The following is a 14,846-nucleotide window of genomic DNA, read 5'->3' as shown; positions in this document are numbered from 1 at the left end:
TGGTACAGTCTTGAGTGGGTGACTCCTCCCTTCAGAGAGAGTGGTAGAGTCCAGTACTGCAACCGTTGAAATTCAAAAACCCCTCAACGGTTCTGTTCCGTTTTCTCTGGTAACAGACTATTTTATTAAAAACTGTCGGCCCGGTGACGTCACGCAGACGCAGAGTGGATTGGGAGAGGCGGTTTGCCCCTTCCCCATTTTTCATCCGGGTTTCCTACCCCCTTTCTTTTCCTTTCCCCGCAGGCTTTTTTAAAACCCGAGCTGTCGTGCGCACGCGCACTGCCTTCCCCCAGGCCTAGAGCGAGAAGAACTGTACGCGAGCGAGCGGCGCGCGCTACCCCCGGCGAGGTGTTGTTTGGAGCGTGTGCGCGCGCGCGCGTTGCTGAGGAGAGCGCGAGACAGGCGGCGCCTTGGGAGCCGGGGCTGGGCAGCATCACTGGGCTGAGGGAGCTCAGGAAGAGGAGGAGGAGGAGGAAGGCAGCGGGTCCCTGCTTTCGGGGACCGTTGGTTCCACTCACGCCCGGACAGAAACGGTTCTGAGCCTTGTCTGTGTAGCGCGTCCCCCCGGCGCGCGCGTGTGGGGTGAGCTCCGTCACCTGAGCGCCTAGACGGGGGGTTTTCTGGGGGGATCCGTAACCGCCTACCGCCCCCCAAGATGGGCTGCACGCTGAGCGCGGAGGACAAGGCGGCGGTGGAGCGGAGTAAGATGATCGACAGGAACCTGCGGGAGGATGGCGAGAAGGCGGCCAGGGAGGTCAAGCTGCTCCTCCTAGGTAAGGGACGGGGCTGCTGCCCTTCCCGGCCCGTGGGCTCGGTGCCCTGTGCTGGAGCCGGGGTCTGTGCCTGCCGGGCCTGGGCTCCTCGGGCCAGCGACCCTGCTCCGCCTGTGCGCTGGTGGCAGCCGGTAACTCCCTCCCCAGGGCCTGGCACGGTTCCGGGCAACGCTCCTGCGCGCCCGCTGCCGAGGGCGAGACGTGGCGTGTGGCGCCAGAGATGTTGTTGCCCCGTAGGATGAGCACTCGCGAACGGGACCGTGGATGTTCTTGTGGCCTCCGTGCCGCTTATAAGTTCTCGGGGCGTGGGGATAGGGAAGGCAGCAGCACCCCCCACCCCACCCACCGAGCGGCGCCCTTGGCCTCTGCTGGCTTCAGAGGAAGAATTCATGGAAACTGTAATGATCAGTGTTGTAGACAACACCCTTGGGTTGGACGATTTTTACTTTAACATTTAAGCCCTGTAGACCTGCCCATTCATTTCACACCCGCCCTTTGAAACACCAAACATTAAATGGACACACATAGAGGTACTGCTTTTACTCTCCAAATGCTCTGCTTCCACGAGGAACACTTACTTTGCCTACACTTTAAATATCTATTTTTAAATGACTTTTTGTGATTGGGGTTTTTCGCGATGTGTAATTCAATGAATCACTATATATTTGTCTCCTGCCACAAGTGTATGAATGCAGTAGTTTGTTAGTCCTTTTCATGATTATTGGGGGTGGGGTTTTTTGACATATTTTTAAGAGACTTAGATATGTCTGGGGAATGAGTGGATGTGTAAACCAGAAAGTTTAAGAGGTTTCAGAAAATCGGAAGTGAGCATTTTAAACCCATCACTAAAGTAAATGTGGCATAATCCTTAGTTACAAGCAGAAGATACTTTTAAAATTAACCCACAAATGAGGGAAGTGAGATTTGCACTACACTATTATTGTGAGGTATTTTGTATGATATATTTTAAAAGTACAAACTGAACAGGAATGTATTAATTCACATATTCAAACTCAATGAACTGCATGTTTTTTCTGCCTTTTAGGAGCTGCACTAGTAGTTAATGGTAATTTCAAAAAGAAAAGTTTTCTGATTTTTCCCAGGAAATGTTGACTGCCAGAATACTACTCTGATACATTTTTTGCACAGGAAAACAATTCTTCTTCTTTTCTGTTTTAACTTGTAAAATGGCACATTGGATATCTATTGCACAGGAAACTTAAGTTCTTTCCTGCATAGATGTAGAGGTGAAACAAGCCTTGTATGGAGAAAAACAAATGTAGTCCTACACTGCATTCATGCACTTGACATTTTTTTAACGAAGGAAACAACTGAATTTTTTTCAGTGTCAGGCCTGTTTGGTTAGTGCAGTGCTTCCTCAGCCATTGCTTGTTGCATGAAAGGTTAAAAGTACACCTCTACTTCTATACAACGTGACCCGATATAACACGAATTTGGATATAATGTGGTAAAGCAGTGCTCAGGGGGGCGGGGCTGAGCACTCCAGTGGATCAAAGCAAGTTTGATATAACGCAGTTTCACCTATAACGCGGTAAGATTTTTTTGGCTCCCGAGGACAGCGTTTTATCGAAGTAGAGGTGTATGTGGGGTCAGTGTTAAAAGTGTAGACATACTAGTGTTTCTGTTCTTGAAGGTGATAGAAACTGATCGTTTTATTATTATGGTAGTGCTTACAAGCTCCAGCTGAAATAATTTTTTAAAGCATTTTACTATTTCCTGTGGAGTTGTTAACTTGTGCAGTTATAGTATGCACAAACATTTGCATGACATCCATAGAAGCACTTTGAACATACAATTATCTAAAAATCATGCTTTTTAAAGGGTATTTTCACTTTTGTATTTCACAAATAATAACTGTTTCTCCTTAATTAAAAGTTTCACAAATTCAGGGTTTGTAATATAGGAAAATACATATTCTTCTGTACAGTTTTCATGCAGTCCCAGAGTATATAGCTAATCTGCTCATACCAATACATTTTGAGAATAGCATAATCCAGGAGTTGAAAACTTGCTTCAGTTAAAATGGGCTGTGAAAAACAGAGGGTTAATTTTTATTGGGTCTGGATCCTAAAGTTCTTATGCAGGAAGAACCCATTGAAAATAATTGGACTAAGATTTTACATAATTATGGACTTCATGAACAGGCCCATAATTCAGGGAATACCTCTTGACCTATTTGTGTGGCTCGCCATCTGTCCTGCACCGAAGTTGGTTTGTTTCTCCCGGTGTTTTTTCTTGCTAGATAAGAATGGCCATACTGGGTTAGACCAAAGGTCCATCTAGCCCAGTATCCTGTCTTCTGACAGTGGCCAATGATAGGTGCCCCAAAGGGAATTAACAGATCAGGTAATCATCAAGTGATCCATCTCCTGTCGCCTATACCTAGCTTCTGGCAAACGGAGGTTAGGGACAAAATTACTCTAGAGCAGTGGTTCCCAAACTTTTTGGCATCACGCCCCCTTTTTAATTTTCAAGAAACCCTCACGCCCCTCACCTCTCCTTTACCATCATCCAACCCCCCTGCTCCTTGTTCCCTGATCGTCCCCTCCCGGGACCCCACCCCATCCAGCCCCACCACTCCCTGTCCCCTGACTGCCCTCCGGGACCTCCTGCCCCTTATCCAAACCTCCCCCTCCCTGCCCCCTTACCAGGCTGCTCAGAACAGCAGGACTGGCTTATTGGAAAGCCTGGGAGGTGGGCGGGCATGGCTGCAGGGGAGGGGCCACAGGCTAGCCTCCACGGCCGGGAACTCAAGGGCCAGACAGCCTCGCACCCCTCTTGGAATTTCTTCACGCCCCCCAGTTTGGGAACCAATGCTCTAGAATCTACAAAAACTATATTTTATTTTAGTACCCTGACTTGAGTGTTTCTTGTTGGGTCTTGTGCTAACACATATTCAAATGCTAGGTGTTATACATATTGAAAATATTAGTATTTCTAGTTTTTTTCATTATGTTTTATTAAGGGCTTGTACAATTTCTGCTCTTATACCGGTTAAACTAAAGGTGTGATGTTAAACTGATTTAGGGTAACTTTTTGTGTGGACTGTCTCTCATTGGGTTTGATCATGATTTATCTTCCCAATATTAAATAACAATTGAGTTTAAATGTTGTCTAAACACAAAGTTGCACTGGTTTAGCTAAATCAGTTTAACATCACATTTTAGTTAAGCCAGTGTAACTAAGCTAGGCCTTAGAAAGTGGTCCCCAAACTTTTTATGTTGTGCCCCACCCCTTACCTGTAATGAAATCTATCCACATGCACCCTCCGGGGAGCTGGGAGCGAAGCTGCTGCTAGTCCAGGGCTGGAGTTGAGGCTGGGAGCAGAGCTGGGACTGGGAGTAGGGCTGTGCTCTGGTTGGGGGCCGGTCTGGGAGCGGAATGGGGTTGGGTGGTGCTCCGGGCCTTGCTGTGCCATAAGGGGGTATGCCCCGCACTTTGGGGACCACTGCCTTAGAGACTGTAGGTTGTGGTAATTTATTCTTGATTTTTCATCTTTTTGAGTCAAAATATCCCACATTCTTAGGGTGATCTTCCAACAATCAGAGATCTTTAGGGTATACAGTCTCTCTGGTGTACATTTTGTAAAATTTATTACTAAATTGTAGTAAATAAAGCTGGCAAATGCCCATTGTTTTCTTGAGGAAACTTCAAAATAAAAAAAAATACTATGAATTTTTTTGTTTTTCATATAGGAGGTAAAAAACATTCAGTTTCTGACAATTGAAAACTTCTAACTGTATTTTTGTTGTCTACTTTTTGGTTGAAAAAATAGACATTCGTTTTGATCAAAAAACTTTTTTCAATAAAAAAAGCCTAGTGAATCAGCATAGAGAGCAGCTACATGGGATACTTCACAGCAGTGCAACTTGGGTCTCTAGTGTAGACATAACCTAAGTGTTTTTCCAAACTTTTTAATATTCAGAACTTTATAGGATTTTTTTTAAAAAGTGTCTGACAGAAGCGTATGAAGTTGTTGTTTAGTTGGATTGGCTGTTAACTGTAGTACACTTAACTTTCTTTTAACCTTAATTTGAGTTTCTTTATCTTACTATTGGAGTGATCAGGTGTGTCAGATAATATCTTTTATTGAACCAACTTCTGTTGGTGAGAGACAAACTTCAAGCTTACACAGAGCTCTTCAGGTCTTGGTTTAATGTTAATGTTACTTCACCCATCTTGTCTCTCTAATCTCTTGAAACCAACACAGCTGGGGCAAAACTGTATACAATCTTAATGTTTAGCACACAGTGATGTAACGGCTTCCCATCAGAAGAATGTAGAGAACTTAATTGACAGCACGGAGGCCCGATGTTGTCATCAAGAAAGTTTTGTCCCTGGACTTTTCAGTATTTACTATCAGGCTTTGTTTAGTCTAACCTTATTACAACATGACCAAAGATATCAGTTGGTCCTGTGTTGAACTGTGACCAGGAATAAGCACTTGTGGTGGTGCGGAACAGTAAATGAGATCAAGTCAGAAATGTAGGCAAGTGTTGAATAATGTAAGGTCTTGAAAGTGAGGAGAAGAATTTTGAATTTATTACACAGGCAGATCGGAAGTCAGTGAAATGACTCAAAATAAGGGTGACATGGTTGAGCTGAAAAATAATTAGGGCATGGACAAGCAATTTGGCTAGTGGGACAGAGAATTTTTTTTTCATGCTGAGACAGTCTTGTGCCTCAGGAATCTGTGTTCTTGACACAAGAAGATTTGGACTGAGCTCTTTGTCTCTGAGGTGCAAAGAGACGTCTTATGCCTCTCACCCATTGATTGGGGTTGGGATGGTGTGTGAAGTTTCCTGGGGAGGAAAAGGAAGAAGCAGCTTATTTTCATGTCTTCTCCTTCCCTAGCTTGCTATCTCTTGCCCCAAACCCAGTTGCTATGTAGCTCCGGGCATGGAAAGTGGGATGCCAGGAGGTGGTGGATTTATCTGCAAAATCTCTGGAGACACTACTTCCCTGAGGTTGAGTGCTGTGTAAGTGGTGGAGAGAAGCATCTCAATCAGCATGGTGTCTCCCAATGCACAAAATGATCTAAAAACCATCCTGTGATCCCGCTTCCACATCTCTACAATCACAAAAGATTATGGGTATGGTCAGTTGTGAGGTCAATTTTGGCCATTTCTCTGGGTCATAGACCCAGTATGACTGAGAACCATTGACTCAACATAGCAGTGATATTTTTACCATACTTATATAAAGTCAGGTCTATTAATTGTCAATATTGATACTGCTTCTGATAGGAAAAGCACATCTTTACATGTCTATTGCATTTATTTTAGTTTAGCTGTTTTGATTTAAAGTATTCATCCTCTTAGAACTTAATACTGTTCCTTACAGTTCTCCCATCTAATCAGTTGATTGGCTTACCAGGTTTAAGAATGAACAGAATATGCTTCTCAGAACCATACCACAGCTTTAACTGTGGTGGGAAAACTGATTGCTTTTCTCCCCTAGATTCAGGGGTAACTGACAGGACATTGCAACTTCCAAATAAGTGAAATTTCTTATCTGTTGATGCTGACATTCTACAAGTACAATCTTTTTCCTTAAAAAAAATAAGAAATTGCAATAAGAAAATAAGGGGTTAATGGGAAAAATGTGAGCTACCTGCCTTTTATAAAGATGATATTTTCAAGGAATTTTACTAGCAAATATTGCAGTTCACTGGAATAATAGATGGATTTTTGAAGTAAAATGGTAGTGTGTAGTAATCCTGTTTTATATAATTTTTAAAGACACGTATTGTACTTGACATCAGTATACCTAGCAAAGGCACCTAATTCAATATTTAGTAGGAGCTACAATAACTAGGCAACAGAAAAACAGTGAAAAGAATCTCTTCAATCAGCTCTAAATGGGCCGCCTTTACAGAAGCATGCCGTACGCAGTAATGAAGATATTACATGTTGGAACTGTTGAAACGTGCTTATAATTGGTGATTAAGAAAAGTTTGTCTATTTTTTTGTCTTTGTTTTAAACCTCCATGGGGTTATGTGTGATGTAGCTATTGGAAATCTAATGGCTAAATGTAGACTTAAAATTGAATATTCTTAGGCCCTTGTCCTACATACACTTAGTTCATGCTTAACTTTTTTCACATGGGTAACTGGATTGGAATCATTGGGGCTGCTCACATGAGTAAAGTTAAGTACTTACTTACATAAGAGCTTGCAGGAGCTTTCTGAAATGTTCACTACTTTTTCTTCCTTGTTAATAAACTATTGGTCCTTTTAATGAAAATGAGCTTTACAAACTCTTTTCAGATGAGATGCATCTCATAAATTTAACAGTTCTGAGATGTTTGTATTTGAGAATCTAGTTTTGAAACTGAAATAACTTTTCTAGGATTCCTGCATTAGGCAAAATGGGACCCATAAACCACTTTTGTTACTGCTGGTGGAGCTGTACCCATGATAAATAGCTGATCTTAACTTTTCTAATGTCAACGAGGCCTTTGTTGTAACATCACTATATCTTGCAATACTTTCACCAGAAGTGGTCTGAGTCATAGGATAGAGGAGTTTTATGTAGAAATGTTTTGCTGTCTTATAGAACAGGAAGTAAAATAGGTATTAACACATGGATTGAAACATCTCTGATCTCTGGTTTAAAAAAAAAAAAAAGCAGGACTTGTGTTGAGGAAGTGAGCCATTTTGAAAGCATTTGAATGATCTACGTGTTGTGTCGTCCGTCCCCCTCCCCAGGATTTCTACATCTCAGTCTGCATCCACATTAGGAAAATTGGAACCCATAAACATCTAGCATTAGAAAGTTGGGAAACTGGTCTTCTGAATCTTGCTGATCATGCAAGTGACTATCTTAAATTTCCCCAAATGTCAGTTATGACAAGACTTTAGCAGCAAATAGTTTGTAAACTGCTGGAGATGAATGCTTCATTCTGGTTTTCAATTTTTAGTTATGTTATTGTTCACATAGAGTCCTATTGTGAATTTCTGCTTAAACATGCAAAAAAGAGTGTCTCTTTCTTAGTTTACAGTCTAGATAGCTCTACCACTTCTTAAGATAGCAGCTATTAAAATTATATATGAATTTCTGTGACTGATAGCAAGATAGTAACTGAATGATGTACAAAGTTTTAAGGTCTGAACTTAGGATCTGCTAGTACTAGAAAAGTCTGACAGTAGTGAGAAGCTGGATATAAACAAGTCAGTAGGATTAGGCATTTGTAGCTTTAATGGTTAATGAGATGTCTGATGCTGATGGTCATTGATGAATTCACCATTGCTTTCTTGCAACTAGTGATGGACTGAATATAAAGTCCCAAAGCTTGGACCAGTGTCCTCTTTATTCCCTGATATTATATATTTGTCTTGGAAGTGGATTTCTCAGTTATATGGTGGTTCACTTACTGATCCCTGACAAATCCAGTAAACTCGTAGCAAAACCATTATTTGCTACTAAAGCTCTTAATGTCATTGCCTGGGATTCCCAAGTAATATGATTTAACACCTCAGACCTTGTTAGTAGCGGTTGGCGTTTTGCCTCTGCCCTGGATTCTGCAATAGTTGAATTTTGTCTTTCTGTGCTGTTCAGTGGCTTTTTTGCTTTTGTGGGTGTGTCAGACTAGATTTAGCCTTAATAATATCCTCAGAAAACCTGCAAGTCACTTCTATTAAGGTATCTACCTTTATAGATTTTAAACCAAAATTTTCACACTTGTGGGTTCCTGCTGCTTTTTGCACACTACAATCATAAATTTTAATGTGTTGAAGCCTTAATGAAGCCAACTGGTTAGCCATAGTGAAGGGGGGGGGTAGGGGTATGGCCCTCTTTTTATAGGAGAACCACTCCTCTGCTGAAGCAGGGGAAGACTGATAGAGCAAATTATTAGAAACTGTTGGAGGACATGAACCTCTGCTCTAGTAATTTGAATCTTTGCTGTATTTCAAAGCTCTGTCAAGCAATTAAATATTTTATATTTAACCTGTTTAAAAATAAATTGGGAAAATAATTACGATCAATGTTTTTTTGTGATGTGTGTATAATTTAATCACAAACATTCTTTTAGGTAATATATATGTGAAACATACATTTGCATGTGCAAACACATTTTGCATATATAACATAGAACTTGAGTTTTGAAAATGGGGCCCTATATCAGAGTTCCTTAATGGTTTGCTTTGGAACATTGGTTAGAATTTTAGGCCCATACCTAGGCTCTTCATTCAAGAAGGTTAAAGATTAAAGATTTGGCTACATTAGGGATTTTTGTACTGCTGGTACTATGCTAATGCAACACATCCAGTGTTGATGCACTGCTCTGATGTAAAGCGGCGCACTAGGGCAAGCCCGGCTTTCTTCTTCCAGGGCCTCATTGTAGTCCCACTTGTAGGATATGGCTCCCCAGATACCAGGCTATGGAACTGCCTTGAAAAGCCATGTCAGTTGAAGGGCTCTTGAGGGATCTTTTGTGAGGGTGATGTTATTGCTCTTCTGTCTAAGGGAGTACACCACAATCGCCTTAGAGTTCCTTCTCCCTGACTGCCAAATTGTGGTGATATGTAGAACTTTGAAGTAGAGGTGAAGGTGGGCCAATATGGGGAATACACACAGCCCTTCTTTGAGCAACTGTTAATAAGTGACTTTTCTTCTTTGAGGGCCTTTTCCCATAAGCAGTACTCCACCAAGATGATGGTGGACAAGGAGTTTTTAGCTAAATATGGACAATAGCACCGCTCTCCTAAACTGGTCATTGTAGTGCCATGCTAAATCCAAGGAGTAGCAAGCATCTGGTGAAACAGTGAACTGAACTCCAAGTTTCTGCTTTGCTTATCTCCACCAGAGGAACCTGCCTAAGAGATGCCACTGATAATGTGGCAGCTGTCGGTGAGGTTTAAACCATGGATTACTGGTTTTAAAGATAAAATATACCGGTAATGTTCTATACCAGTGGTCGCCAACCTTTTTTGTCTAGCAGATGCCAGACGACGAGACACGGAGGACCGTGGTGGCGGACGAGCATCTGCCGAAATTCTGCCGACAAGCGGCAATGTTAATAGGCATCGCTGCCGAAATGCCGCCGACAAGTAGCGTCATCCAGAGGTGTCGCCGCCAAAATACCACAGAAAATCAGTGGCATTTCAGTGGCAATGCCTCTGGATGACGCAGCTTGTTGGTGGCATTTCGGCGGATGCTCATCCGGCCAATACGTGGGCCCACTTAGACACACTGGCGGGCACCATGGCACACGAGGGCACCACATTGGGGACCCCTGTTCTATACATCTAATCCAGTAAGAATCTCTTTCATAATGGATTATCCCTGACATCTCTCCCCATATGCTATAAACAATCTATTTGATTTTCTACAGATTTTTTTTCCCCAGGTAAAAACAGAGAACCTCTTTACATCTAGGAAATGGAGATGAGCTTCCTGAGTGGGAATGGAATCTGGGTAAGAACATGGGGAGGGAAATATATTGAGAGAGGTGGAAATCTGAATCCGTTTGAGGTGTGAAGCTTGGATGGGGTCTCCTACGAACCACAGTGTAAAGTGGAATGGGCTACAAAGTACTAACTCACACTCCTAGAAAATGTAATTGGTATGAGCATGCTATTTTGATGTTAGAGAGGTTTGTTCCAGAGGCTTATAATGAGAGGCTCATCAGTTTTGATAGGACAGTATTTAGGCCCCATGAAACCATAGGCTCCCTAATGGTTTCCCTAATGTGCCATTAAGGAATATGAAGATTGTAGGATGAGAGAAGATTGGTTTGTCCTTAATATAATTGTCATGAGCAGATATTGCTGCTATATAGACCTTTAGGAAGGTTATGCCTTCAGACTTCAGTTGCAAAAAGTATTCTAGGACTGCAGAGACCCCAGCTCGAGATGGAGCAAGTCCTTTACCAGTGGCACAGATAGTAAACCGTTTCGTTTTTGAGGGGCGGAGGGGACAGACAACATTTTAGGGTGGAATGCTTCCTGGATTGTAAGAGGATGGCTTGAGAGGTTTCTGCCTCTGAGAGCAGACATGGTCAACATTAGTCAGCATATTATCCTCAACACTGCAGACTGGAGTGTGTCTAGGCTGGGATGCAGAATCCGCCTTTTCTGTTGAGACAGGAGATCTGGGAATAAAAGCAGTGGATACGGTGGCGCTCTGGCCACCTGCAGGACATCTGAATACCAGTGCAGATGAGGCCCCAGTGAGGCTGTTAATCGGAGTTTGTTCTGTCTACCCTGACATTCTTACGACTCTGACCATACATTTATCCTGGAATAAAAGACCTATGACATGGCTGTGGTTTGCCTGGGTCAGCTGACCCACTCTCGTGGGGTCCCAGAGCTTGGGCTCCAGTTCAGGCCCAAACATCTGCACAGCAATTTTTAGTCCCACAGCCCAAACCCCAGGAAGCCAGAGTCATCTGACCCAGGCCAATCACAGGTATTTAATTGCTGTGTAGACATATGTTGAGTGTCAGGGGAATGGAAGGGATGTTGTATAAGAGATGATGACTCCAGTCCAGCAGAAAGTTCATCTGAAAGAGTTTTCGTTTCTATACACCTTTATGCAATACATTTGACATTTGGTGTTTTTGCTCAATCACGGACTTATCAGGTGGCCCTCTCTGCAAAATAGTACACCTCTACCTCGATATAAAGCTGTCCTTGGGAGCCAAAAAATCTTACCACGTTATAGGTGAAACTGTATTATATTGAACTTGCTTTGATCCACCGGAGTGCGCAGCCTCACGCCTCCGGAGCACTGCTTTACCGCGTTATATCCAAATTCGTGTTATATTGGGTGGTGTTATATCGAGGTAGCGGTGTACTGGTTTCATGGACCACTGATGCTGATCCTGAGACCTCCTGCTTAGTGAGTCTTAATATTCTCTTCTCCAGAGATGGGACGTGAAGAGCTATGGAGTGAATTTGTTCTGGATGTATCACAGCAGAAATCTAGGCACTCCTTGTATTCAGCAGAGGTCAGCTATTGAACAGTGAGGTTCTGGAGCAGAGGTAGACTTGCAGTTACACAGAACATTATACTTTCTGACAGCCAATAGCTGGACTGGTGGTCAGTAGGAAATACTGATGATATGAATATTCCTTGTTTAAAATAAAAGAATTACTTCTGGCTTGGAGTTTGGTTTGTCATATGGCTAGCTATAGATGTGCATTCCTATCCTTGTCTGCCCTTCTATTTCCTTTAATTTCTTAAAGCCACTTGTGTGTTTGTCGTAATCTGCTTCAGCAGGACTGCTTATATGAGCAAAGTTGCTAACATGTGAAACTGAGCAAGATCAGAGCATAGAACAATATGTTCTTTAGGGCCAGAGTGTTGTTTTTTTTTAATATGTATTTGCACAGCACCCAACATAATGGTCTGGTGAGTGCTATTATAATGTTAATATTAATATTTCCTATATAAACAATTACTGTGTTCAGAGATTTTATTTGGTGTAGGTGCCACGGGGGAAGTGAGATGATCTTTGCAATTGCAAATGGGAGGGAAGGTGGCCGACTAGTCAGTCTCTGTTAAGATATGGTGAACATATTGGAAAAAACTTGAAACCCTGGAAAATACTTCTCCCCAGCACATGGTCTGTTTGTTTGGGCTGTGTTTTGGGTCCAGGATTTGGCCCTTGGGTAATTTGCTACATTCTGCTTTTAGAGTGTCAGTAGATGTAGGAAGACAAAATGCATCATTTTATATTTGGAATGTTCTTTTGAAACTGATGGGTAAGCACTTTATTTGACACAGTGATGTGTGGATGTGTTTAAGTCTTAATATGGAAAGAATTGGGGATGATCTGAAGATATCTTGTTAAATTTAACTTAAATTTCAGGTCAGGAATCCAGAGATAAATACGGGTTTAAAGGTTTGTCTTTTAAAGTTTGATAAAAGTGGACATTATGGAGGGTGAATGCTATTCTTAGGGTTATTTTTAAATTCCAATTTTCTTGTGAAACATTGGACTACTTATAACATACTTTTGTAGAAATAATGGTCAAAATGAAAAATCCTGAATTACCTTCTCTTACTTTTTCTTGTTTGCTTCAGGCCTGATAAATCTAGGTATAATAATAATCTAGGTATTCAAGTTCAATTTGACTACTTTAAACAAACCAAAACAAACTAACAGAGGCCTATGTGTGGTAAATCATTATGTTCTATATCAGGGGTCGGCAACCTTTCAGAAGTGGTGTGCCGAGTTTTCATTTAGTCACTCTAATTTAAGGTTTCGCGTGCCAGTAATACATTTTAATGTTTTAGAAGGTCTCTTTCTATAAGTCTATAATATATAACTAAAGTATTGTTGTATGTAAAGTAAATAAGGTTTTTAAAATTTTTAAGAAGCTTCATTTAAAATTAAATTAAAATGCAGAGCCCCCTGGACTGGTGGTCAGGACCTGGGCAGTGTGAGTGCCACTGAAAATCAGCTTGCATGCTGCCTTCGGCACCCATGCCATAGGTTGCCTACCCCTGTTCTATATACTTAAATGAGTTGTTGCATACTTGCCCTAGATGATAGGGGTGTAAATAGAATACAAGTAACCTTAAGTAGTACGTATTCTTTGTAATCAGCTAAATGAGTTATTGTTGTGAGAGACTGACTCTAAGGATTTGTCTAGAGCAACAAAGACCTATCAAGGAAGAAATAAAGCAGCATTAATTCATTAGTTTTCCAGAGTGCTTACCAAAAGTGAGAGTGCATTGAAAGTTTGGCATACACATGGTTTCTATTTCTACCTAATATCTGAACACTGGCTGATTTCTAGATCTTGAATTATCTCAAATATTCTGTCCAACAAATCAGTGTCATTATCACTTCAAATTCTGTCATGTTATTCTCGTGGCTTCTAACAGTGATGTTCTGATCTTTATTTCATGCTTCGTTACTTCCTGGGTGAGTTATTGTAATATTTTATTTTCTGTAGTCTGTAGGTACTATGTAGACAACTTTTTTCTTAAGTCCTTCAAGCTTCTCTCAAATTATTGCATTTCAAGTAATTTGTAAATTCCAAAACAAAAAAAAGGTAAGAGCAGTTCAAGAGAAGACGTAACATTAAAAACATCAATGTGTTAAACAGGGTGGATTTGATTTAAGTCACTAGTTGGGAAGACTCTATTAATCATGGATTTCTACATAAAAGCACACTCTTGTTGGTTGTTATAACCTTAATACATATTCTTCACACCTCAGAGGTATATGTAGGTTTCGTTTTTAGAAGGCACACACTATAATTTTTAAAGTGATTTATTTTGAAAACTTTTCAGATTCGTTTTACAGCTATATCAGAAAATGAATGATTGTTTGGTTATTTCATTTGCCAAAGGTAATTGAAGTGCAGATATTTATGAAGTCATTGGGAGGTGAACTATCTCCAAAAGGTTAATCATTAATATTTGGAGGATTTTCTTGCCATTTTGTATTAATAGGAGAACATCACCAAACAGATATTTAAATTGTTTTATTTAACTAAAACAATGACATTATGTATTCTGGATTTTTTTCTTCAACAGCAAACATCATATTTTAACAAAACAAGCATATTTTTTTAATTTAAACATTCTAGTTTTTTAAAATCAAGTTTGTTTTTGTTAAAATTGTTTAACTAAAATAGTTAAATGAAATATTAAAAAAAAATTAAGTAGACTATGTCAGCCAGGTCAACATGAGAAATATTGGCTTCTGCAGCTAACTCAGTTGTCTTCCCCTTCATTTTTCTGTTTGTTCATAATCTGAAAAAGAAAAACAAGCTTTCCTGCTTTTTCAGACCCCAAAAGATTTCTCAATTTGGAATGACTTAGTCCAAGGCAGGGGTGGCCAACCTGTGGCTCCGGAGCCACATGCGGCTCTTTAGAAGTTAATATGCGGCACCTTGTGTAGGCACCGACTCCTTGGCTGGAGCTACAGGCGCCAACTTTCCAATGTGCCGGGGGGTGCTCACTGCTCAACCACTGGCTCTGCCACAGGCCCTGCCCCCCACTCCACCCCTTCCCATTCCCTCCTCTGAGACTACCATGCCCTCGCTCCTCTCCCTCCCCCACAGAGCCTCCTGCACACCACAAAACAGC

The 14,846-nt window shown here is 41.3% G+C and overlaps 1 protein-coding gene across 1 annotated transcript in view; it reads left to right on the top strand.

The window, feature by feature from the left end:
- The first annotated feature begins 293 nt into the window (after window positions 1-293).
- GNAI1 (G protein subunit alpha i1) overlaps window positions 294-14,846 on the top strand; it is a 59,818-nt gene continuing 45,265 nt past the window's right edge. Inside the window, exon 1 of the mRNA XM_044983010.1 lies at window positions 294-773. Coding sequence (XP_044838945.1) covers window positions 656-773 — 118 coding nt within the window. The 5' untranslated portion in view covers window positions 294-655. The remainder of the gene's footprint in view (window positions 774-14,846) is intronic.

The sequence above is a fragment of the Mauremys mutica genome, chromosome 1 (assembly GCF_020497125.1).
Source record: "Mauremys mutica isolate MM-2020 ecotype Southern chromosome 1, ASM2049712v1, whole genome shotgun sequence".
In the NCBI taxonomy this organism is placed as follows: Eukaryota; Metazoa; Chordata; order Testudines; family Geoemydidae; genus Mauremys; species Mauremys mutica.
Note: the sequence above shows the minus strand (reverse complement) of the source record. Positions and strands in the feature narration are given on the sequence as shown.